This window comes from Pomacea canaliculata, linkage group LG11 (assembly GCF_003073045.1).
Source record: "Pomacea canaliculata isolate SZHN2017 linkage group LG11, ASM307304v1, whole genome shotgun sequence".
Lineage (NCBI taxonomy): Eukaryota > Metazoa > Mollusca > Gastropoda > Architaenioglossa > Ampullariidae > Pomacea > Pomacea canaliculata.
In genome coordinates this window covers 22,003,119-22,028,870 of record NC_037600.1, presented here as the reverse complement: position 1 = coordinate 22,028,870, position 25,752 = coordinate 22,003,119, and the positions used below count along the sequence as shown (strand labels likewise).

At 40.0% G+C, this 25,752-nt stretch overlaps 1 protein-coding gene and 1 long non-coding RNA gene across 4 annotated transcripts; both read right to left on the bottom strand.

The window, feature by feature from the left end:
* Positions 1 to 2,439: 2,439 nt before the first annotated feature.
* Positions 2,440 to 16,098, bottom strand: LOC112575404. 3 transcript variants are annotated; one of them, XM_025257264.1, is made up of 16 exons: positions 15,622 to 16,098; positions 15,252 to 15,377; positions 14,703 to 14,867; positions 14,372 to 14,509; positions 12,409 to 14,241; positions 8,349 to 8,462; positions 8,071 to 8,199; positions 7,676 to 7,885; positions 7,220 to 7,354; positions 6,818 to 7,018; positions 6,504 to 6,629; positions 4,553 to 4,780; positions 4,218 to 4,341; positions 3,987 to 4,053; positions 3,023 to 3,088; positions 2,440 to 2,671 (listed from the first exon to the last, which is right to left on the bottom strand). In XM_025257264.1, the coding sequence occupies exons 6-15, from the start codon at positions 8,446 to 8,448 to the stop codon at positions 3,086 to 3,088; spliced, it is 1,323 nt and encodes a 440-aa protein (XP_025113049.1). In that variant the 5' UTR covers positions 8,449 to 8,462; positions 12,409 to 14,241; positions 14,372 to 14,509; positions 14,703 to 14,867; positions 15,252 to 15,377; positions 15,622 to 16,098; the 3' UTR covers positions 2,440 to 2,671; positions 3,023 to 3,085. The 3 variants fall into 3 exon arrangements, with proteins under 3 accessions (XP_025113049.1, XP_025113047.1, XP_025113048.1); XM_025257262.1 differs by lacking the exons at positions 2,440 to 2,671; positions 3,023 to 3,088 and having other exon boundaries at positions 3,625 to 4,053; positions 8,349 to 8,473; XM_025257263.1 differs by lacking the exons at positions 2,440 to 2,671; positions 3,023 to 3,088; positions 12,409 to 14,241; ... (2 more) ...; positions 15,252 to 15,377; positions 15,622 to 16,098 and having other exon boundaries at positions 3,625 to 4,053; positions 8,349 to 8,767.
* A 3,530-nt stretch (positions 16,099 to 19,628) lies between these two features.
* Positions 19,629 to 20,839, bottom strand: LOC112575995. The gene is made up of 3 exons (XR_003101721.1): positions 20,777 to 20,839; positions 20,401 to 20,537; positions 19,629 to 20,009 (listed from the first exon to the last, which is right to left on the bottom strand). It is a non-coding gene; the product is annotated as an uncharacterized LOC112575995 (long non-coding RNA).
* Positions 20,840 to 25,752: the final 4,913 nt, after the last annotated feature.

Here is a 25,752-nt window from a genome sequence, read left to right as displayed (position 1 = left end):
TCAGGTCAAGGCCTTGGGTTATTTTGCCTGTCACTACTAACTGTATACAGCCCTTTATAGTGTTTAAACGATGTTCACTTCACCGCCATGACGAGGTTTGACAGCTCACAAGGTTGACATCGAGGTTTTGCTCAGCGCGGACTCTCAATGTCGATGACAGCAAGCTTCCCTTTCTTCCTGATTTTCCCTTCACTGAGACTTAAAAGGGAAAAAACTCAGCTACAAGACCTGGGATGGCAATTGTTGATAGTTGTATAGGTATCTCACCTACTGATCCAAGTAAGTATACGACTTTAGTGATGCTTGCAAATCTTACTATATCAACATTTATCATGTTTGTTAGGATGTTGCTGTTACTAATAAAATTAAATCATTAAGTGACAGTTACCCACAAAAGTTTGGGGGAAACCGAAAACTTCTCTACCTGTTATGGGCACTGATGGTGTTGTATGCACCGAGGGTCACTCGCGCGATTCTATTAAAAAGCACAAACATTTCCAACAGAGTGTACAAACACAAAGATATAATTTCTGGCCCCAAGACAAACATTCAAACACACACACACACGCTATTCAAAGTCTTAAGTGTCTTGGCCGTGTAAATAGCACACCGCAAAAATAAATCAGCACGTGAGCACACAAATGGTAAATACATTAGATAATGATGTAACTATTAAATATAAAAACTTTCATTTATTTAGTTAAAAATCCGTTGAGCTCCTTACAGCCTCCTTAGATACGATGTGTAGAAAATTTCAAACACCACACAGCCTCTCTACACAGCAGAGTTAGAGAAAATAACCACATATGTGCGCCAAGCATGACACATTTATTAAAAATATATCACAAATCAAGTAAGTTTCACACACTGTTCACACAGTCGTGTTCTCAGTCATTTTCACTTCTCTTGTCTTACTACTCTCTTTTTCTTGTCTTTTCTCACTACTCTGTCTCTCTCTCTCTATTTTCTTTACGATTTCTTCTAAAATGAACTAAGAATTCTGCAGAGTTTTGGTCATTAGTCAAACTTCATAAAAGCTTTGTTGTTTGGCTGCTTCTCTGTTTGTAAGAAGTAAACAACGACCTCACAACCTGAGAAGGAGGCAGTCTATTTTATCGGGTTTTCCCGAAACCAAAACAGTAAACAGCTTTGTGCTTTTGTTTGTCTCCCTTTACTTACTGAAGAAGCTCTGGACGAAAGCATCGTTGAGTTTTCAAATGACCAATAATTGTAGAACCCACCATAATAAACTATTCTGAAAGAATCTTCATTGCGAGGTTACAGTGTTAAGTGTCATAATACCATAGGCTAGTCTCTTTTTTATTAGTGCCATCCTGGTGATGCTGGACCTGCTCGGATGCGATGATCTACACCACAGCAGCGTGTGGTATTCTCTGTTAATTTCCAGTAAATAATAGTAATATTTGTATGCTTTTGGTAAACAACATAAACATCAAAAGTTACCTTTCAAATTATATTATTTCAAGTACAAAAACTGATAAGAATAAAAAGGACAACTTAAAACATTAAAAAGAATAAAACTTCTAACAATAAAAAATTGGAATATAAGTACAGCCCAGAGAAACTAAACACGCCAATAAAAATTAAATAACCTGATAAACTTGACTTCACATTCTAACTGTAGCTGGCACGATGACCTGTCACTGAGTTTTCACAAACGACAGCCGAGAAAGTCTTCACTGGAGACAGTTGACATCTTTGGTATCACAATGCATGGAAAACAATCAGATTCTTTTCATGTTTATTTTGCTCACACTTACACCCAGAAAATACAAGTCTAGGCAAAAGTCGTTAGCAGCAAAGACATGTTACAACTGTAATACCCACACAATAAAGTTTTCATCTGTTATTTCAGCATTGCACAGTGGTTATCATCAACTCCATATTGAATAGATTTGAAAGTTAAAAAAAAAACAGGATATGTTGAAGTCAAAGAAGTCATCAATACCTGGAAATAAACAACAGACACACACAGACACACTTAATGACTCACTCTCATAGACGAAAGCTTGGTTTCGGTTAACGAGATGTTAACACAAAGAAACACACATTAGCCATAATCAACAAACAGCCAGAAAATGATTTGGATTGCACAATATTTTTCTTTTGCCAGACTAAGTTATTATAGTTATTTTGATGTCCTCCATTCATAAATACAAACTTGAAAATAGTGTGACACGCGGCAGGTCCAGCAGTCTTTCTAACGACGTCACGTCGTTCATTTCCTCGTTTGCCTCATACGACTCGTTAAAGAAGTGCTCGTACAGATCTCTCTGGCCATAATGAAGACCAGGGTAGACATTCCTGAATAAATAAAGTGTGTCCACAAAACCTGTAATTTTTCCATCCAACTCTGCCAACATGTCACATGCTGTCACTGCAGTGAACAGAATGGGGGCGCTAAACTTCCGGCAGTTGTGAGAAAACAGTGTGACAGGTTTATCTCCCAGAAACTCTAAAAACTCAGACAGTGCCTGACGAATAGCCAAAGCATCCACTGGCTTACCATTCTTACACAATCGGCCTTCAACAAAGGAAATGTTGTGGATACTTTCCGCCATCGGCTCAATCGGAATACGGGGCAAAACATATCTAAAGAAACGTTTGCTTGGACTTGCCGCAGCGATCCGCAGTATGTGAGAGTTCATCCCTGTAATAGACGAATAATAAACATTTTACTTTCAACTTTACTTTTTGGAAACCACATCAAATCAGTATCAAAGACGATTGGTTATGTTTCTTTTGTGCTTGCTTACCTTTCTTGAAAAAACTGCTAAGCTAATTTTTTTTCTTGGAAACTTGAAAATAAATTAAGTGCCAATATTTATTTATTTCTAATTCATAAGAGAGTGACGATGGCTAGTCTGAAGCTAGCATTTGTCTTCTTAAAGGTGGATTTGTGTATTAAATACACTAGCTCTGATCGTGATAATTGTTTGGCTGTTGAATTATTTCTATTAGCCCTCTGATTCTACAGATTATATACAAATGTCATCCATACCTAGTCCTGTAGGTTCCAGATGAAACGCTACACGTAGCTTTACAGGTATCAACTTGATCTTCTTTACTGTAAAATAATTTCATCATCATCATCATCATCATCATCATCATCATCATCATCATCATCATCCACTGTCGAATACATAAGTACATCAAATTATCACTGGCATTTGTAACTTCCCCCCTTGTAATGCATCAGATATCTACATACCCTAAAATGCAAAGGACGTTGTGCAATGGATAGAGAAAGCCCAGTAAACTGTATAGACTTAACACTTCTTTTGGAGCTGTATATAAATATAAAGATAGGTCTGCCGTCAAGCTGTGCACAGTAAGACAACGTATGAATACAAAATAGCAGTAAAAGTGCACAAAAGCCATCTCAAGAAACTCCACACATGTGACAGTTAATGTCCATAGAAGTCCTGAAAATGTTCAGAGCAAGATTCAAGGCATCACAGTAAAGCCAGTAACGTGAAACTTCCGACACACAAGACAATGACACATTCGTGACAGCTGGACAACCCCTTTGTTATCCCTTTACTTTCTCTCCCCCCCCCCCCCTTACATCCAGACATTCACTCTTCAGTGTGACACTCTATTCCTCCTGTGTGTTACAGGCCTCTGCCTCGCCAAAAATGCAGAAGAATTTACAAAGCTCGCAGCTGATGCTGGCTTCTGAGAACAGACAACAACACAAATGACTGAAGAGTTTTAATCTAGTTCTTAATCCATAAAATTAATAAAAGATTAATAAATAGCACTATATGGTTATTTTTTTAATCTTCTAAGGCTGTTCGTACCCCCACAATGCTGTATACTGTAGTATTGAAAATTCATTCCAGTAAGAAATATTAAAGTAATTAGGATTAAAAGACAGTAACAAGGACCATTACAGGAATGTGTAAAAACAGTAACCTCTCTCGAATTCTCTCGAACATATGTGTAACAAAATGACCTCTTACCTCTGAAGAACGTGTCATTGGCGTGATTTCATGTAAACTTGTTGGACCCACCGCTGGCCTGTGCTCCCTGTAATCAACTGGTGCAGGTAAGAAAACCGCCAGGTAAAAGATATTCATAACAAGCTCTTGTCTACCCTTCCCCAATGGAATTGAGAGTGTTAATCGCATTTCCTCTGTCAAGAGTTATTTCAGTGTACACGAGTAGTGATGAACATGTAAACATTTTCTTACCTTTCCATCAATCTTTCCCTTGTCTTCCATTTATAGATGATAAGGATGAGAAGCGACACAAGAATCACCATCACCACACTGCTAACTGCTAGAAACGACCCATCATTCCTGTGTTTTTCTGAAACTAAAATTGAGGACGATCTCAACCTTTGTTCTTGCCTTTTTCCTGTTCAAACAGTAGTTAAACAAACGTTTGTCTCAGGGAAGTATCCTGTCTTGGAAAATACAAAATCAGAGCACGACACTGAACTGAACTCTTGCTAAAATTAAACTGTGCAATACGTCATTAAAAAAACACATTGTAAACCGTAAAGAAAGAAAATTGTGTTATTTACTTGCTGGTCTACCCCGATATACACCTTGTGTGATGATAAATTCACACGGCGCAAAGTTCTCTTCATCAGAGCCCATCACGTGACAAGCGTAGGTTCCGTTGTGATTACGTGACGCTCGCGGTACACCGATGACGAGGTGATCCGTGACGGTGATGTTGAACTGGTAACCTGGGGCTGGAGTGCAGTCCAGTTGATCGTTCAACCAGATGCAGTTTAGGATGTCGACATCTAAAAAGGTCATAAGTCAAAGTTAACAAATTACAAACCCAACTTTTTTCTAATGTATCCTGACACGTGGCCATTGGTGTTGCAAAAAACTAACATTTGCACAAGTTTGGGTCTCGCACACAATGTAAACTGTGATACAAAAGATTCCGCACTGACTGAAATGCAGACACACACACACATACACACACAAACACGCACAGAGCCTATCTTTTTTCCTGTTAATTTAAATTACACATGGTAATTTCACAAATGTGTTTTCGTTGTTGATTAGGTATATTTACAAATAAAAGGATAAAGGATGTAACAATGAGTAACTGTCGCGTGACCGCGACGAATCCAGTCGAACTTCAACTGAGCGCAGACCATACACAGAAATGACAAAGACAAAATTCACGTAACAAACAAAACTAATTTAATAGCCACAAAAAATAATACTGATAGGAATCAAAAATCAAACATTCCACACTCTCACATGAACAAATATAGATCAGCGCGAACAATCCAACAAACAAAAAATAGATAAATTAAAATAAGACAAATCAGCTGCCCTGTGCACAGGCGAGTCTCAGTCACCGTATACACAATACATCACCCGCATGCACTGCGGGTGACAGTTTAGAAGTCCGTTGAAGATGTCCACAGACGGCAGCCCGCCCTCTGACCTTGCTTGCCGCTCTAACGACGTACCCCCACCCCTCTGTCTTCTCGTCCAGATGCGATGATGTTGGCCGGCCACTGGCCTCGTGAGCTTCTGCTCGAAGATTCCTGCTCTAGGTGTTCAGTCGAAAGCCTTTCCGTACACTGGTGCAGCAGGGTCGCGAGTTCACTCGCCAACGAGATGATGATGATGGTGCAGGATGGACGCTCGACACGATGTCGGACAGCAATGCGAACAAAGGATGTGAAGGACACGGTGACACGAAGGAAGAGCGAAAAACAACAACAGGTGGAAGAGTGAAGAAGAACGAAAAATAAGCCTGTAGAAAACAATTCTTACAATCAACAGGCGTGTCCCGAAACTGCTCACTTTCTAAAAACAATATTTCACACCGATACATATATCTGACCATGGACTATCCTAAGATTCGTCAAAAATCTAATGTTGATCTTACACAAATCCATACAACGGGAAACGAGTACGCGCTACAAGCATCGCGACCCGGCAATCACGAACGTTAACCTAGCAAAGTACACATCTTGCTTGCAAACATCTTGAATATGGCTTTGAACATAAAAAGATTCTCTCACTTGCACTTCCACCGCCACCCAAAGGCCCTTACAGACTAGAATGGTGTGGAACCTGACAGAATGGGTCTCTACTCACCCAAAACGCTTGTGGCAGATCGGTCGATACAAAAATGAAAAACTCTGACTGTCATGGCCACGGTCCAGCACCGTCTTGTTACTTGATGACGACTACCCATGACGTCAAAGAAGGAAAAGAGTAAAATGACGCATCAAGGAAGCTGTGCGCGAGCGCGCAAGAAGTAAGACAAAGAGGGGACAAAAGCGTGAAGAAAACACCTAACGATGGGCCAGCTCAGTATGGGAGGCATGCAAGGATGACAGCACAATCGCTGACACGCGACAGTAACAATAGTTTACAATGCAAAATGACTTGTTGGTAAATAAACATTAAAGACAAGAATAAAAAAATGTTATTAGTGATATCGTTATTGTGAGTGTGATTGGGTAATTGAAATGTTACTGTGATCATATTTACCATCAAGATGAACGACTGTGAAGTTTCTTCTCGTCACATTCATGTCAACACTATATCTGCAGGTCAGTGTTGTGGACTCCATCTCTTGGACACTGGGAATGGAGCAAGACGAGTTTACTGCTGTATCTGGGAGAGAAAATGTAATTAAGTTTTGTGCACACTGAGTAATGTTAGAAACAATACAATAAAGAGTTAATGATAAAAATATTATTTTTTGCTGCAGGGATTACAAGAATTTTGGAAACTGAATCTTTAGGATGGAAGTATACAGGTTGTGTACAATATTTATTATCAGTGCTGATTGGTATATTTACCATTTTCTAACGGGAATAAGCAAAGTTGACTACTAACAGAAGGCTGGTCTGTCATGTGACAGCTGTATTTCCCTCTTTGCCGCTGTGAGGCGCTGGATAGTGTGAGAGTCACGTGATCTGTCACACTGCCATCAAACTCGTAGCCGTTGGCGATGGTGCAGTTAAAACTATCGTCCTTCCATCTACAAGACATCACCGACTCTGCAGACGACACATGCGAGCGGTGATAAGTGAACCGTGAAAGAAGCAAGAAATATAATTTTACTACATCAGAAAAAGTGACTCGCTCGGTTAAGGACTGACTAGTACTTTTTTATATCTTTTTTACAATGTATAGTAAACAAATACTTTGTTGACTAATTACATTTAGAGAGAGATGCACAAAGAAACCAATGGCGATACCTTTATCTCCTAGGCTTGTATGGTGATAGACACTCAGGCCCGCTCTGGTCTCGTTGAGATTCTCGGGGAAGTAGCAAGTCAGTGACGTTTGTGACGTTTGGTCTACTGAGCGAACGTCACATTTCGTTTTCCCCACTGAAGGAATGAAAAGGAAAATAAAATATATAAAAGAAGGAAGAGCATCTCCACCCCACAATGTTGACATTCTTTAAAAATCATTCCAGAAACACACACACAAACAGTCATCTCGTGAAACTGTTGCAGGCGGTGAGCGGTGTTTTCTCAAGTTTCATAACAAGTCGAGTAGTTGTAAATGTATTCATGATTAAAACTTTCGATTCCTCTGTGTACCAGAATTAGTGTAAAAGTTATTATCTAAACTACTTCACTGTCTTTCTATCCACCCATCTAGCTAGTGTTGATGGAATTGATTAATGAGATGAACAAGCTCCTCACCTAAATCAAATTTCAGCTCACAGGGTTTTATATTGTCAGGATCCATGCTGGAAAGCTTACAAGCGTATTTTCCCATGTGTTCTGTAGAAACTCGTGGTATTTCCAAAGTGAGGCTGTGAGATATCGTTCCGTTGAAACTGTATCCAGGCAACATGATGTGACACTCCCTTTTGCCTGACAGCCAATAGCAGTCCAATATGTCCTTCTCGTCTTCATTGGACATTCAAAAAAGAAAAATAAAATAAAGATTTAAACTTACAAGTCGTATCTGACATTCCAATGGAGGTAAACATTAAGACAGGTAGAAACCTCACAGTGAGGTGAGGATACACAGACCAGTCGGAAGAAGAGGAACAAGAGACATGCAGACGACATTCAGCTGCTGCTCTACTCGCCTCGATATGTCTTCCCCTTGTTGATGGAGACAGTGGTGATCCTCCTTGTCTGACTGACATCTTCAGGAAAGTGACAGATGACTGAAGCTCTGACCAAAGGTTCCACTGAAGGAGCTTCACAGGTTACATCTGTAATGTCACGAAGAAGGAGACATGTACTACAATGATTATTAGTCTTTAGTAGTAGTAGTAGTAGTAGTAGTAGTAGTAGTAGTAGCAGAATTGACATTATTGTTAGGATCCATGTGCACATGGTTATGAAATATTGTATTCAGTACCTTTGTCTGAGACGGATGCAGTGTACACGAGTAGGAGGCTGAAGACAGACGCAGCTACTGCTACACATGTCTGTTGTCGCCTGTAGCAACTGCTATGCATACTTCTGGTGAATCCTGTAATTAAACTGTTTTTCTGAGACAGTTACAAACAAAGTCCTTAGGTTCACATTTACCTTTTTTTAACTGATATCTTTATAAATGATGTATGAGATGAAAAAGTTTGAACATATTCATTTCTTTCAGGATCCACATCAGGTGAGCGTGTTACAAAAATGTCGAGTCAACACACTCATACAGTGAAAAATAAATGTGAGATGCACCAAACTACTCGCAATATTCCCTAAACATGTTTTTTTCCAGGTTGAACTTGAGGCTGAGAGTAAGCATAAGCTTCGATCTTTTGCCTCTCCGTCAATACGAAAGCTCGTGCATCATACTTTTGTTGTTGTTGTTGTTGTTGTTTGCATCGTGCGTACTTCACGCCTTAAGGCGGCAGGATCACCCAAAACTGGGTACCAAATTTGTTCTGAATGACATGGGCCAACTAATTAATGTATAAACATAAAATTTGGTCAGAATGTGGTTAAGGTGTTGTATTTTTAAGATACTGACATCTTGATGGTTTCTAGAATGAGGAAAGGGCTTAAAAATTAAATAAATGAAAAATACACCCCTCGCGACACTAATAAACTAGCCTACACTTCTGAACTGGTCTAGACCCAAGTATCAGAGACTGAGCTAAAATACTTTTTCTACATTTGGAGAAGACATGTAGCTGTAGCATGAACCACTGTCATATTCTAGTGTATCTGGTTTGTCTGTGATGTAAGACTTTAAAAAGTGTTAAATTTTGTCACAAATACAGCTTTTGTGCTCTTATATCTTAGAAAGTATTAACATAGGCATGAGATTTTGGTTCATACCAGAGCCACTCCATCTGAGAGTATATGTGCAAAGTTTCAAGAAAATCTGTTAACAATGTGGAAATAACTGGAAGACAGTCAGCACTAACGTAGGTTTTCGTTAAAGTTTGGCACACAGAAAATGAATATTTTTCTACCAAAAGCAGTCAGTATCCTCCAGGTGGTAGGATGACCCTCTCTCTCAGCTTCTTGCTCATCAGCCCAGTCTTCTGCGTCTCCTAGTTGGCGAAGAGCCTTGGAAGCCAATCTTGCTGTCGCTGTGCATTTTTCAAACGCTCGACATCAGCTTCTTCACAGAACGTGCGACAAAACTGTCCCGGATGTATGTCCATCATCCTCAGAATAGCCATTAGACTAGTGCAGCCATCATTGAACATGGAAACTGCAACTGCAACTGCCACAGCTGTTTCAACAGTTTTTAGTCCATGATTCTTTGTTTTTGGGCACAACTTCCATATGCTGCTGTTGAGTGACTCATTTTGGTTTTGTGTGTAGCCACCTAGACACTTTGTTAGAAGCTCTGTTTTGGCAAGGTCTTTCCATACAGGTTTTATAAAATTCATGACAGCAGAAGGGAGGTAGTTGTTAGTTTTATGGGTGTATGGTTTACCATTTCTTTTAGCCTTCAGAAAGGGGCACCAGCTAACATCACAAAAGTTGTGAACAGGCTTTTCATCGGAAGAACCCTTGTGAAAGTATACTGCCCAAACTGCTTCTCTCATCTTGACAATGTCATGTTTATGTTCCCTGATAGCATTTCCATAATAACATTGTAATTTATCAATAGCAGCTTCTGTTAGTCTCCCTTTTCCACCAAGTCCTTTTCCATCACTAAGAATTTCTTTGGTACATTTTTTAAGGTTTCTAAGTCTTGTGCCTACTCGCTTTTGGACGTGTCCCACACATTCAAGCTTGTCATGTTTTTGTTACCATAGGGCTTGCTGTCACTCACTTTTTTTATAAGTGTTAGTGTCCCCATTCACCAACAAACCCTGTGTATCTGAGTTTGTACTGCTCAACTGATCTTTTAAAAACTGTCACATGTACCGCTTGCCTCCATCACCCACTAGAACCTTCATGTGTTAGTGTGCAGTCTGCGGCATGAGCCGCTGCCCATGCACAGTATTTTTGTCAGAGTTGGGGTCTTGTTTTTCCAATAATCACATGATTTTACAGACTTTGCTTTTTGTGTGTTGTCATAACCTTTCCATTTTTCATGCCAATAGTTGTCACAGAACACCAACCTTGGATGAGAAGCCTACAGTCATCCATGTTCCCCATCACTTGAAACATGAATTGTCTCTGTTTTCATCACCTTCTACTTCTTCTTGCCTGTTATACTCTTGTGCTGCATGCTGCTTGATGCTGATATTTTGTACGTGGTACATGCTTTATGAATGGTTTTCCAGTGTATAGCTGTGTAGCTACTCTTACTAACTGGCTTTGGTAAATCCATTACCACCAAAAAGTCTCTAACTCTCTCTTGTCTGCTCCTATGCATCGCATAGCAAAAGCAGCCTGCCTGTTCACTTAGTTTACAGATGCATTGCCTACAGACGTCTGAGGTGAGGATGAGAAAGCAGGCTGCATATTACAGTTTCTATTGCTACAATGAAATACAAATGTACTTGCCAGTCCCTTTCTTTGCATTTCAAACAACCTGACAGTATGGTGACAGTAACAGCACACCAAATTCGATGAAACAGTTTCACTTAGGATTGCTACATCTATTATTCTATTTCCTTTTGGATTTTCAACAACAATATCCAGAGTTGCGCTATCTTCTTCACTTTCAGAAGTGTCACTTTCACAATCTGCTTCTTCATATTCCCCCTCTGAACTACAGTCAAACACCAACTCGTACAGATCTTGTAATTTCTGTTCTGATCTAGTGGGCGTGTCCACCTGTTCACAATAACTTTCTGAACGGACAGTTGAATTGCCTATATTACAAATGTTGCTGAAAGCGCTTCGTATGCCTTTTTCCACTGTTGCTTTTTCTTTTGAGTACTGGTTACCACAAAATTTGCGTTTTTTAGGCTTTGAAGGTCCGTACTTACGATCATTAGCCATAGTTACAGTGTCACACAACTGTAGCCACAATAATCGGTCCAAAGTTTAATTAAAATGTCACTAAAAGCAATCACAAAGCCATGCTTTCAACTTGGCAGAAGTGCACGGAAGTAGGGAGTAATTATTATTTAGAAGTTATATTGGGAGCGGTTATTATTTGTGTGTCATGCTGCAGGTGACTGAATGTTATTTCCACCATTTTGGAGCATTCTGACATGCCACCCCTACCCTGTATAGATGCATTTATCTAAAAAACTACATAGCTCTGGCAAAAGTTTAACTTACCCTCTGAAAGAGAAAAGATTTATGAATAAAATGACTCATCTTAAGTTACTATAATCGAAAAAAAATTTTTTTCAACCATTCTGGGTGATCCTGCCGCCTTAAGCGCTGTCCTTGCTCAGATTCTGGTAAGTATAGACAATATTTACACATTGTGTAAGTTTGATCATACTACTATATATTTTAATTCTATTTCCAATTTGGTGATTTGCATCCACTGTAAATCTCTTCCACTACCTCACTTGAATACCAGAAATAAACATTATTCACACGAATCCCAACAATAATTACAGGTGTACAGCTTGCTGACTTCTCCACTGAGTCGCACCTTTCCTTGCCTACACCAATACAATGCAGTAAAATGTGACACTCGATGGAGGTGTACTTGATGTCACCTTTGTGCTAAAAATACACAGACAACACGCACACACAGAGAGATAGAGAACGAAACACATAGAGAGAAACAGAAACACACACACACATTCAGAATGCACAGAATAAAGAATGGATCAAACAAAATGACAATGGCGCACTGGGTCTCGTATTGACGAGTGTGTAGAAAATCAGTGTTTATAGCTGTGCGCCAGCCTCTGTGTTTTTGATATTAAATTCACTCAGAACATCAAGTGCCAGCCTCCGCCCCTCATCACCTCAACTACCGAGGCCGAGCCTAACTCAAGCAGCCACACGCCAGGCTGTAATCAACTGTGAACAAAATTGGAAATATTACTGAGGTCCACGCAGTGCTAAATTAAACAAAAGAGAAATGAATGTTCACTCACCTGCAGGATGAGGCTCGGCCGGGTGCTTGACAGTCGGGGAGGGGAGGTGACTCTCCCGTTGTTATTGTCGCCCTGTGTTCAATCGATGGTATGACACAGACGGTGAACAGGTTGTTTGCAGACACATCAATAATGTGTTCACATTACACGTGTCTCGTCTGTCTCAAACAATCCTGCTGATGACATGAGGTATCTGAAGCTAATGTCATAATTAATTACCACATTTAATTATTGACGCCGTCTACACCACCTACGTGACGAGCCAGAAACCGTAACGAGAACTATTTTTGTGACTGACGTCACGATGAGATCAATACTCACAAGCTCAGGAAAAGTAGTGCAGCACCCGCCTGCCTGCAACACGAGCAGACTCTGTACTTGCCGGGGTAGAGTGGAGGAGAGAGACAGAAGCCACACCTTCAACATTCACTCATTGTTATGTAAGTCAGGACTGAGTCAGTAGGTTGTGCTTCCTGCCTTCCATTGTTTTCCCTTTCTCTCTTTCTCTCCACACACTGAGCTCTGCCTGTGCATTTGTTCGCTCTTGTACAGAGAGGCTTGACAGTTCAAACATTGACTTCAAAACATTCAGAGAACATACCTGACTTTTATTTCTTTTCACGGAACATTTTGTGAGTTCTGTGGATATTAAACACGTGCTCAACTCGCCGGTAAGATTGGGATATTCTGCCATTTACAATGTATTATTACTGAAGTATTTAAACTAAACCAACCTCGTTTACCTGCTGATAATAAGCGGCTTGACTTTATTCGTGTTTCTTTACTTTCATTACATGGATGATTAGCTCCGTCTAAATATTTCGCTTACCTTTCGAGCATCCACATGTAAGAAACAGTGATACAAACTTGGAAGTCCATCTGCAACACTAGAGCTTCACATTCACAAGTTCACGAGAAAGTAGATTAAACAGCAAGTTTTTACCTGCTTACTTCCAACAAGTTGTGAATGACAAGTTGAAATCAACAAAAAGCAAACGAGGAAACTTACCGAAATAAAAGTGAGATGGTCGCAGAAGAGATGTGCCGCCGTCTTCTTCCCTGTGTTTGTCTGTTGTTTCATTGTTGTTTTCAAGCCAACATCAGAAGAATTGGAAGGAAGTATCGATGATGTGTTCGATAAGCAATAAAGCATGAACCATTTGATAACACCGCAACCACGATTGTCTCCCTGTAGACAGGAGCCATACTTGCTACGGGAGGGTAAGACACTACCCCGTGAAAATAAAGACTCGGAGTCTGATCTGTGAAGTACTTGCTTCATTTCTTTGTGTTACTTCATCTCCAGGCACCTCTACCATCGCTTTATACTCCCAGGCCCTCGTTCTTACTACACACAACACGATCATGTTTATGTCACGGTTTTCCCGAACGATTGACATTTTTTAGCGACTCCTCGACAGCTGACTTGATGGGTTTTCAAGCCTCGTGTCGATGAGCAAATATTTCAAGCATTGGTTCAGCGCGTGTGTGGATGTGAAACGCCGAGACACAACGAGACATGCCGATCATTGTCTTTTCTGTCCTTCTGTCTTCATAGAGTGAGGCTTAGCCGGTAAAAATGTTGTAAGTAAACATTTAATACTACTGTACAGACGGGCGTTCACCTACCTGTCACGACGATAAACTCACAAGATTCAAACCCTTCAGCTTCAGATCCTATCACGTGACAAGCGTATGAGCCAGCTTGATCACGTGACGCTTGCTGTGTTGTGATGACGACAACGTCTGTGACGGCGCTGTTCAACTCGTATCCCGGGGCTGTGGTGCAGTTGAGGTCGTCGCTGACCCAGACACAGGAGACGATTCTAATTCCTACATTTAACGAGACACAGACAAAGCAATCTGAACACCTACTCTAAAACATTTAAACACAAGTATCCACTTCTCAGAAGAGTGCAGCTTCAATAACATAATAAAATGTTCATGTCGTCTCAAACATCACCTTTCTCGTCAGCTCCACCATCACGGACCACCATGAAGTCGGTTCTCGTGGCATTGACATCCACACTGTAGGTACAGGTCAGTGATGATGGTTCCTTCTCCAGGACACGTGGATAGTGACAGGAGGAGGTCACTGGAGCTGTAGTCAGAGAACACATTTAGTTTCAGCCCAGCCACAGTCCGTATAAGATTTTATTTTTCAAATTTATTCTACATGTTACAATGGAGTGAAGTATGATTTTATCTCATTAATGACAATCTTCACATCTCAAAGTTTTAATAGTCGTGTCTGTTGATGTTACATTCCACAAAGGACTGGTTGCCATAGATACCAGGTAGATGGTCTGTTATATGACAGCTGCACGTTCCTGTGTCGTTATCCTCTAGTCTGGGTATCCTCAGGGTAAGCTGGTCCGTGGCATTGCTGCCAAACTCGTAGCCTCGAGCGGTGATACAGTTCAAGTTGCTTTTAATCCAGTCGCATTTCACCACAGGACCTCAACATTCCAAAAGAAAGAAGTTGGGATGTATTCAAGAAAATACAATTTTAAATGTACACTGCTAGTAAGTATTCACAATTGTAAAATAATATTTATCGGAATGTTGGAGTATTCTCTGGTGGAAATAATAAAATAATCATGTGTTCCTCTACCTTTCTGTAGCTCATTTTTACTGTGCTTTTTTTAAAAAAAATATATTTTAACTAAATGTAAGTAAAGTAGAAAGAAAGAAAAATAAGTTACAGCAGGTATTAGTTATTTATAAAGGAGCTTTAAATTGTGCAATCACTGAACAATTATAATTGACTTTTGTAAAACAAATTAATTTAAAAGGAAACATTTACAATAATACAACGAAAGTTCTGTGTGAGATCAAAGTACCTTTTCCCCCATGGCTTGTGTTGTGATAAACAATAAACTTTGCTTTGGTCTTGCTGATGTCCTCTTGGAAGTAACACGTTAACGATGTTTGTGTGATATTGTTTACAGAACATGTCGTGTTCTCCACTGAAACAAATAAACGGACTTCTTTCAAGGAAGACTAAATATTCAGATTATAAACTTAACCCTTGCCTCTCCCTGAATGATCTGACCATTTCAGGCCACTTCTATGTATGACAGGCTTTGTAAAGTGAATGTTTCACGAAAATAAAAACTGCCTACTGATAAAAAACATCTTCAAATGAAATGTTAAGAACACTGAAACAATATTATTAAATGATGGCAACATTAATAGCTAATAACAACAGACCTTGTGCTGGCATGGCGGCGCTTGACGAAATAGAGACGATGACGACAATGACAACGACAAGAAGCGAGCATGACCCTCGTGAGAGAAAAGTGTCAGTCATCTTGGGTGACATCCTGTCATTATCATTTACATGTCTCAGACTTGATTAACCTCTGTCTCCATGGATTTACTTTTCATGTGATCACATTAACACAACATTATCATCATAATCGTCAACAACAACAGCAACAACAGCAGCAACAATAACAAAATCAATAGCAAGAAGATGAGTATGTTTCAATGTATTTAACTATATCTTTCCATTATTTACAGAATGGTGGGAGGTGACCTGTCCGCCATAATGGGTAGCACTCATTTCCTAAGTCCGTCCTTGTATTATTGTTTTAGTAACACTGCCATGACAAACAGTAGTGTACAAAAATTATCAAAAAATAAATGAATTAATAAGTCAACTAATCATTAAAGACATAAATTAGTAAAGCCATCAATACTTGCCACGTTAGAGAAGAAAAGAAATCAAAGGCCAGAGCCAGATGCCATCCTTTATTATTTGAATTAGTACAAAAGTGACTTGTCTTAATGGCCGTGAAAACGGACAAAGCTTGTTCCTGTCCAAACAATGAACAGTGTTCTCTTAGGAGAGACACACAAGCAGCATTCAGAGATAAGATACAATTAGTAGACTTCACGGTTGTCCTCTCAACTTCCTTCTATTGAATTTGTACAATGGCCGTCTGTAGGACACACAGGGTCACTGAGCGAGAAAAGCACAACAGGAAAAATATATTTCTGACAGCAATGTGTGTGTGTGTGTGTGCGTGTTACAGCTGTAACTTTATTGTCAATCGTCTCTATTTGTTCATCAATGATGATCTACTGATATTACCACTCTTACTTGTGACATTCTATTTCCTGGTTTTCTGTTGCAATTTCTTTAATTATTCTTCGACTTCTTTGATTCTCAGGTTTACTTTTGTTTCTTCTTTCTTCTCAGAACAAGACATGGACAGGCAACAGTGTGATGGCTTGTGCACTAGAGTTACATTGAGCTTTGTATAAAACTGTCAGTTTATATTGTGTGAGACATTGCAGTTAAGAAATGAGAGCTGGTAGATGTACTTTAAGTTTTAGTTATATTTTTTTGTACAAATATTACACATGTGCATCGCTGTATTTTTTGCGAAAGGTGGAGATAATTATGTTGTTAATGTCCTTTCACATATTAGCATTACCCACGGTCGTAGGATATCATTTAATATAAATTGTGGATTATATATAAAATCCAGGAATCTGACGATTGTTTTGTTTCTTTCGCAATTAAAAAGTTGTTCAAAAAGGTATTCACTTGGTATAACTAATTTAATTCATGCTGACAGTATCCACTAAAACCAATAAAAACATACATACTTACCCGTATTTACAGAGCATCGATGTCTGTCGATGGACTCAAATAAAGGAAGATAGAAACTTCAGGAACACGGACACAAATGAGATTGTCAGTCAACCAACACAAGTGTCGGAGCACCATTTGCTGACAATATTTTTAAACCAGATTTAGGCTTCTGTAATCCCATAAGACAACAGGGACTGGGATCGGGTTTTGTATCTTTGAGCGATGCTTGGTGAATGTAGAAGTCTTTAATAATCTTCGAGAAATAATTTAGAGACTTCTTGATACAAACTCTTCTAAAATAATCATTTGCATTAACATGTTACACGTGCATTTCCTTAGACGCTTTCTGTCTTTGACTTTGTTCTTCCTACTGATATCTTGTCAAATGTCCTAAAATGTGATTCAACCCTTTTTTGCTAAACTGAAAATATTTCTTAAACATTGAAATCCCAACCTTATCAAGCCTGAAACTCTTTGAAGTATTCGAAGATATTGGTCAACACCGTAACCTATTCAATAAAAAAACTTCTCGTATTTTGTTAATTTTGAACAGATACAAGAGGACTGTACCCGAGTAAGATATTGAGGAAACCACCTTGACCTGATTGCTAGTGGAGATAAAACTTATTGTAAGCAGCTTTGCTCTGTCTTAAATCGTTTTCATGTCAGGGAAGTGAAACTCTGGGAGAAAATGTCGCAGACTTAGCTGTTGGACTGATCATTAACATGTGACTCTATGTTCTTACTGACTAAATGTATTACTGCAGACACACATCTCATCCAAAGGTCATCTCATCCAGAACATTCCCGAGACGAAACCTAGGTTAGTACATCAAAGGTGGAAACTTTATTTATTGCCGCCTTTTGCGGTGGTTGAACCCATCTGTACACAGCTTGTTGGCAATGGAACAAAGTGTAACAAGACAATAACAATAATATTATTTTGTGAAAGAGAGGGCACCTTGTCTGAATGAATGTTTGAGTGAAGTGCTTAGCAAAATCACGTGTTTGATGTCCCGGTATTGATCACAGAATCCCCTGACCTCCTTTCCTCCAGTAGCGACCCTGTGACCTGGGTTTCCCTTGGAGCTGTAGATGGGTGGAGGGAAATGGTGGCAACAAGGCAGATTCTAGAATATTTGGGGACAGGAATAACAGGGCAAAGAAGGAAAGGAGAGGACATACTGAGATTGAGAGCTATCGATGTAGAGCATCATAACACCCAGGAGGTTAGAGATTGTTTACATTGCTTGTGGACGTGTCACCTTTGCCGGCAACAACAACCGTCGTATGAGTAATGCCAGTTCTATTCACACCAGTGTGGACTGGTTATTATTTGACTGTCTTGACTGTGTAGAACCACAATGATGTCCATCTACGGCCTTCTGGTGTCCCATCGACTGTCAGCCTCTTTTATCTATTTGCCGGAGAGAAAGTCATGAGGTGCAGTCATCTCTATCCTTTCAGCTTCACTATCTTGTTTATTCTTTTCAACGACGGAAAATTTTATCAGACACAAAACTATTTCCAAGTTTTGTTTAATGTACATTATGCATGTTATCCGTGTCCGTGTCTGTGTTCTTATTATTCTGTCTGCGCATTATTATTATCATCATCATCGTCGTCGTCGTCATCATCATCATCATCGTCGTCATCATCATTCTTATTACTCTCGACTGCGAGTGGTTACATGTTCCTCCAACAACATTTTTCATCTCTTTTAGCGAGGTAACTTAGGAATAAATGGAACGCAGACAGAATTTTCCTTCCAACATTATGAGCAGACAATACAGACTTGACACAAGTCATTGTAATTAGCTTTAAGTAGTTTTAATTACATAAAAAACAATGAAGAGAAAATCTGAGAGAAACAGTCAACAAAGATCGGCATGTTTAAAGTGACATGAAAGTTAACTATCACAGTCAAAGTTGTGTCAGTCATCCAGGGAACAGTGGCAGAGAGAACAACAGTCACAACAACAAGCGGAAGCAGGATGTCAGGATGAAACCACAATCAACATACACAACAAAAAGCAGGTAATCAGCAACATCAAACACATCCTGAAGAACATCGTGTACAGAAAAGTAAAAGAAAGTGACAAGGGAAAAGCCTCTTGAAGCTATAAAATAAAATTGTGACATTTTTATGAGATAAAATAATACAGAATACATAAAAATAACTTCGTGATATGATAAATGCACAAGACCACACAGGTGGCGGTTGTGGGGTGGAGTCTTTATGTTCCGGAAGCTGGTTGTCAAGGGGAGACAACCACAATTTTCCACGGATCGTTGCCACGTTCTCGATGTCATCATCCTTCATCACCTTCATGGGAATGTTCTGTCAATCCATCGAATATTCCCCAGCTGTCAGTCACAGCAGCCCAGTGTTCCATCAATGTGTCTCTCCACTGCACACAAGGCGATGTCGTGCTGTTGCTGATGAGCGTTACTGTCGTCAGCGTTGCCAGACGATCATCTGCTTTCTCTTCCCCACGTGTTAAGCACATTAGATAGGGTTCAGAATGTGAAGCATCTTTTATACCAAGAAATTTTCGTATTTCTTTGATCGATTTGTTTGTAACCTGTAGTAAATATTGGGACAAGGAAGGGGACAGAAAGACATCAGTTTCCAGACAGTTTGAGGGTAGCGACCATCTACCCATCTTCAGATCGCTGGTATGTCAAAGACCACAAAACAATACAAGTGCTGACAGAAAATTCAAATTCCTGTTGGACATCTACAACTACACACCCACTGATGACATTGTTCACTTTCCTACAGGAGAGGAAGCAGTAAAGCTGGCATCTGATGAAATCCTCTCAGATTGGCTAAGCGAGTCTGAATGTATAAATATTGACTGAAGGAGTAGAATGTCTTGTCCAGAAACGATGTCTGGTCATCGGCACGTGGTTGGGGTAGACAGGAGGCAGGAAGTAGCCACTAGAGTCAAGATGAGGGAAAGCGGCCTCAACCCACTGTCTCCACTTGAGTCTGTGTTAGTAACATCCAGAAACAGCATTAATAAGGCAGTAAATTATTTTTTAAATTAAAAGATTTTTAGTAATAAAACACATAATCTGCCATCTAGTGCTATCACAGTTTATGTATTAGACATCGACGCTGGTACAGTATACTAAAGAATTTTCACTTTTTATCAGACTGAAAAGTTTTAACAGACAAATTCAGTAACACAACTGTAGATGGCCCATCACAAACATGAAGAAACAGAAAAAAAGTTATGAAACCGGCATAATGTCTGTCTCTGACACAATCCGTCTCTTCACTCTAATCTTAAATAAACCTTAAAACTCAATCCTTAGTCGTGTAACCTAACAAGGCTGGCCTAATTTGAACCCAAACCAAGAAAGAAAACAGAATCTACCTCTAGTTGTAGACTTATCAAAGGTTGTCTAATAAAGGGACAAAACTCCGCTCATCACTCCCCAGTGTCTGCTCAGCTTTGCTTCCCTTTGTTCAAAGCAGTCGTGGACGATACTTGTGTTCAAGCTTTTATTAAACCTGGTGAAAGGGATGTCTGAATTATCCAAACATAGTTTGTGATGTTACGAATCTGTGTCACGATCATCTACTGTCACACTATGTTGCTTTTCTATCGTTCGCTTTTCCCAGATATAAACATCTTCCATCGCGACACAGTTCAAGGTCTAAGGTCATCGATTGAATTATGGTGAATGGAGATTATCGTGGGAATACATTCGTTGTTATATTTTTAACAAAAAGGAAACCTGTCACACTACCTGTAGGTATCCTTGCGCGTGTAGTGTGTCACGTGCTACGTGTCGGTAGTTTCCAGGGCCTGCACTACACAGCACTACACACTACACACTACACAGCACTACACAGCACTACACAGCACTACACACTACACAGCACTACACAGCACTACACAGCACTACACAGCACTACACACTACACAACAGGCATGTAGGTGTGTCGTCACTGTATCGATCACACAACAGGCTTCGGCGCCATTTTGATACAAGGAGCAGACATGAATAATGGAATAGTTTGCGATCACAGCGATGATTTTCTCAGGTGACACAGTCTTGCTGTTGTGACATTAACGACACTGACAAATGTCTGTGACAGAAGGCGCGGCCTCTGTGCGTGTCGTCTACGTGGCAGTCGCTGTGTCAGGATGTACTTGCTGCCGTGACAACCATTCCACACCTGACTGCTGCCCTGGTGCAAATGGGCTTCAGTAGAATAATTAAGTGCGCATATATAAGCCCCGGGCCGCCACAATCATTATTTATTTATTACTGTTTCCTTAAAAAGCAGCTGGCGAGGTATATTTTACTTTACTGTGTTGTGTCAGTCTGACGAGGCTCTCCAGGCAGAAAGATAATGTCGCTATCAGGTGCAAGGAAACTGAGAGACATGTCTGTTCCCAGTATACACAGAAACCCTTGTATTCTAGAATTTATTTTTCTTTCATTCCTCCCCTCACCCCGGCCCAAAAAAGCTAGTACCAAACAGGATTAACAATTTATTGCGTTTGAGAGCAACTGGGAACTATCCGATTGGATGAGTTTCGTCCCTTATCCCTCTACGATCGTCTTTCACTCCCCACAGTTAGCAAGATTTTGTCGTTGACGTCTCCCACCCGCCCAATGACCTGTTGTGTCTCATGCCCTCTGGGGTCAGGTACAGAGCTTCTCTGTGATGATGACTTCACTCTTCACTCAGGCGCTGCCCGATAAACTAACAACAGTTTGTGTATGTATGTTTCACCATAACACGCACACAGACACGCGTGCATACAGCAAGAATCACACTTAACAAGCATAGTGTGTTCACAAGTTCGTACATTTACTAGCCTCCAGCATCAGATGTTTCATTGCTTACAGCACATGGAAGACTTGCTTGGCAGGTTGTGGGAGATGTTTACTCTACACAAATAAATGTAACAAAGCACTAAACACAGTGCAATATGTATGAAACAAAGACTAAAATAGTCTTACTGCAATAATAACACATCACAACGTTGCATGATAAGTACAAGGACCACGTTGGGTCGTTTATAGCTAATCCATAAAAAATTATGATTAAATATAAAATATTTCACTCGACAAGAATGATATTATCAAAAACAAGCGATGGCAGGGGACAGCTTGTAAAGCAATTTTAAAGTTCGCTGTAAGCTCTTTTACATTTGAATTGAAATTTTTATTAGGAAACTGTGATGAAAGCTTGTTAAGTCACGTGGGTAAAAAAACAAAAGCAAGCCAGTGTGCATGACAAGGTATTTTGATAATAAGTATCTGTTACATAACTTACCGACGGCTTGTGTCCGGGGTCCACGGTAGTCACACCGCACCAGGGCAACTTCTCACAAATCTTCTTCCATTTTGAGCTGATTGCTTTGTGAACATTTTCCCACTGGATGTTTGGGTCACATGATGAAGTTCTCCAATTAAGATTTTCCTTATTTACAGAAATTATAAGGTTACTCAAGGGTTACCTTCTACAACCTAGTAAGGACAAAGAGCCTCATACCTAGTAACAAAGGAGTCACATACTTTAGTAACTCTTCCTGTAGTAACTAACGAGGAGTGTCTTATAGCCTGGATGCCAGAAAGTTCTACAACAGTATATCTTTTTGTCGCTTAGTAATTAAAGTAAAGAGTCTCATAATATAGTAAGTAAAGAGTCACATAATATAGTAAGCAAAGAGTCACATAATATAGTAAGTACAGAGTCACATAATATAGTAAGTAAAGAGTCACACAGCCTTGTAAGTAAATCTTATTATAGTCTCGTCAGTAAACGTAGAGAGTCCTATACACCAGTACTCAAGGCAAAGAGCCCCGTAGCTTAGCTGCAGTGAACATGAGAAGGACAGATGGACGAAGAGAAATACACAGCTCATCATGCTATCAACTCAACAAGCAAAGACGTAAGTATTGGATAGACTCAATCTTTGTCCGAGCAGGTGTCTCAGACATGGATGTTTGATGGTAATGTAAACGGTTCGTAGACTGGACTTCGAACCTGCAATCATGATGATGATGACAACGAAAGCCGTCATAAACACAAAAATAAGTGACCTCACTGTTGTACAACATATTCATGTAAACACATCAATAAAATACAATAAAATATTTAAAGAAATGCAATGAAGTGGATCTGAAGTACTAATAACGACAACGACAACAACAATAATAACAGCGATAACAGTAAAAACCAAGAACGACAACAGCAGAAAGAATGACAACAACAAAGGATAGTTGCAGCAGGAAGCAAACATAAAGTAAGCAAGAAAAAAGAAACAAAATGGGAAGCAGCAGCAGAAAATCAAAAGAAGAACAGCAGAAAGATGAGAACAGCAGCAAGAGCACCAAAAACACATAAATCAGAAATGAAAACAGAACACTCTCGTGAAAAGCTCGAGCAGAAAAGGAAGAAATTTGTGTAAGAAAACAACAAATAAAATTATACAGCAAAGGTGGCGCACTCTGACGTGTGTTAGTGTCTCTCCATTGTCCTCAGTCTTAGTGAGCTGGCATCCAAATGAACATGTAGATAAAGTTGCATCGGCTATACGGACACTAGTACAGCTTACAGGCAGCCAAGTCAACATTGAAATATCTATCACCATGATATGATTGGCAACTCAAAATGATGAGAGAACAGTCAATCATTACACATCGATAAGATCGCACTCTTCCTTCGAACGTCGTGAACTCATTTGATTTTCAAACCCGGTAGTAAATGGATGTCGCAACATAAACAAACTTATTCTATAATTCCGTTTTGTGCTGCAACTGTGGTTGGGATAGGACATTGCAGCCGAATACCTGTTCCAAACCTACACTCAAATAAAACTTTATGTGAATAAGTATAGATAAACAATGTAGTAAAAGAATTTCGATGAAGCATCTCATGGCTGAGGAAAGACGAAAGGAAGGGTCCCGATGCGCCACTCACCATGTGTTCAACGGCAGTACAATTCCAAGTTTGGTCCCTGATCTGCCGTGTTTAGAAGAAAGGAGCCGAATACCTTTTCAGGACGGCGCAGAAGATGGAAGACAACAATTTTAGGTCCTAGTGTGGCTTCTGTCAACTGTGAGTGGTTACCAATGAATATTAGGCCTTCTCCTTCGCATGGGTCCGTGAACAGGGTAGATTGGCTCAGAGAACAACCGCTCAGAGACAAAAGACTGAGAGAGAAGAGTGCCGCTAGAGTAGGAATGCCCCTCTGTGGTTCGGGGCGAGTGATATAAGTCATAGGAAAGTCACCCATAAGTCTGTGTATAGTCGCCAGATAGTTTAATTGCTTTTGCCTGTCCACCGCAGCCGCAGCAGGTCAATAAAGTCATAAAGCGGAGTTTTTTATAGCAACAGGAATGAAATGTGACTCGACAGTTGCCATCTTATTACGATGAGGTTCACTGGCAGTCAGAGTTTGTCTTGGGTATACGCATGCACTGTCGTCCAACTTCTGTGGTTGGCACATGACTCCGCGGACTGTCTAGCGTTGGAATACGTCAAGCTCCTGTCTCTGAGCACTCGAAAATAATGAACGAGAGTTGCATTATGGATTGTTGAGAGAGGTAGGAGAATGCGTAGGTTTGAATCTGTGATACTCTAAACACTCACACCAAGTGTGGATATGGTGCGAGTTAAGTGAAAAAACAATGACAAACATGCACAAGTACATTTCTAACTACTATAATCACTACACAGAAATATAATTTGGAATCATTGACCATTTTGACGGAGATCCAACCCCAGGGAAATGTATCTTACTCCTGATGTGTATTAAATGTCTGTGTGAGTAGTATGCCTCCTCTGAACAAAAGAAAACTTTCTGTCTTGGGTTTACGAATCTGAATTTATTTGATTAAAGTCGGTAAGATCAGAAGGGTGAGGCGGGGCCCCTGAGCAGTAAGTTGTTTGTTATTGTTTGGTTATCACTCATTATTTTTACTAATCAGTGAAAAGGTTGACTACGTCTTTCACATCGTTGTTGTCAAGCTTTTTTCCTTGTGATGAAAGACACTGCTCGTTTAGCGATGACCTCTGTTGTCTGCTTCCTGACTTGAGCGATGTTATCTTCATTCGGTAGCATCGCCTCTTTCTTTCGGTGCTTAGTATCGTCTGTCATCATATTCTTTGTGAATTGTGAACTGTCGAAAACAAACAACGTGACTTTGTTTGCTGAGTGAGCTACTTTGCTTTTACATTTTATTGCTGACTTCTATCGTTGTCCGCCCTCATTCCTTTTGGAATTCTTAAGTTTCTGGGATAATCTCAGCGTACGCTCGATAATCTGCTTTAAGATATTTTTGTTAAAGAAAACAGCAACCTACAAGACGAGAACAACCAGCGACACAGCGCAGCTACCTCTGCACGTGACCCAAGACACGGACAGCTGCAGTTCAAACACAAAGTGACTGTCTATCCCCAAGTTAACATGTGTTGACTCCATCAAAAAGATGCGGAAAAGGTTTTTTTAGTCAAACAGAACATCGCCAGAGGAACACGCCTTTATCTTCGCCTCATCATCGCTTTTCCTGCCAGGACGACAGTCGCTGTTCCCTTCATCCTCCGATCCACATGACGTCACTTGAGCTACCAGTGACGTCAGCAAATGGATGATTGGGACTTCGTGTCGTGACATGTCACGGTCAGGTATAGTGGTGTGTGGTAAAGATTGGCAAATGTAACAGTGTCAATGTGAACGTGGTCTAGGTATTGTATCCTGTAA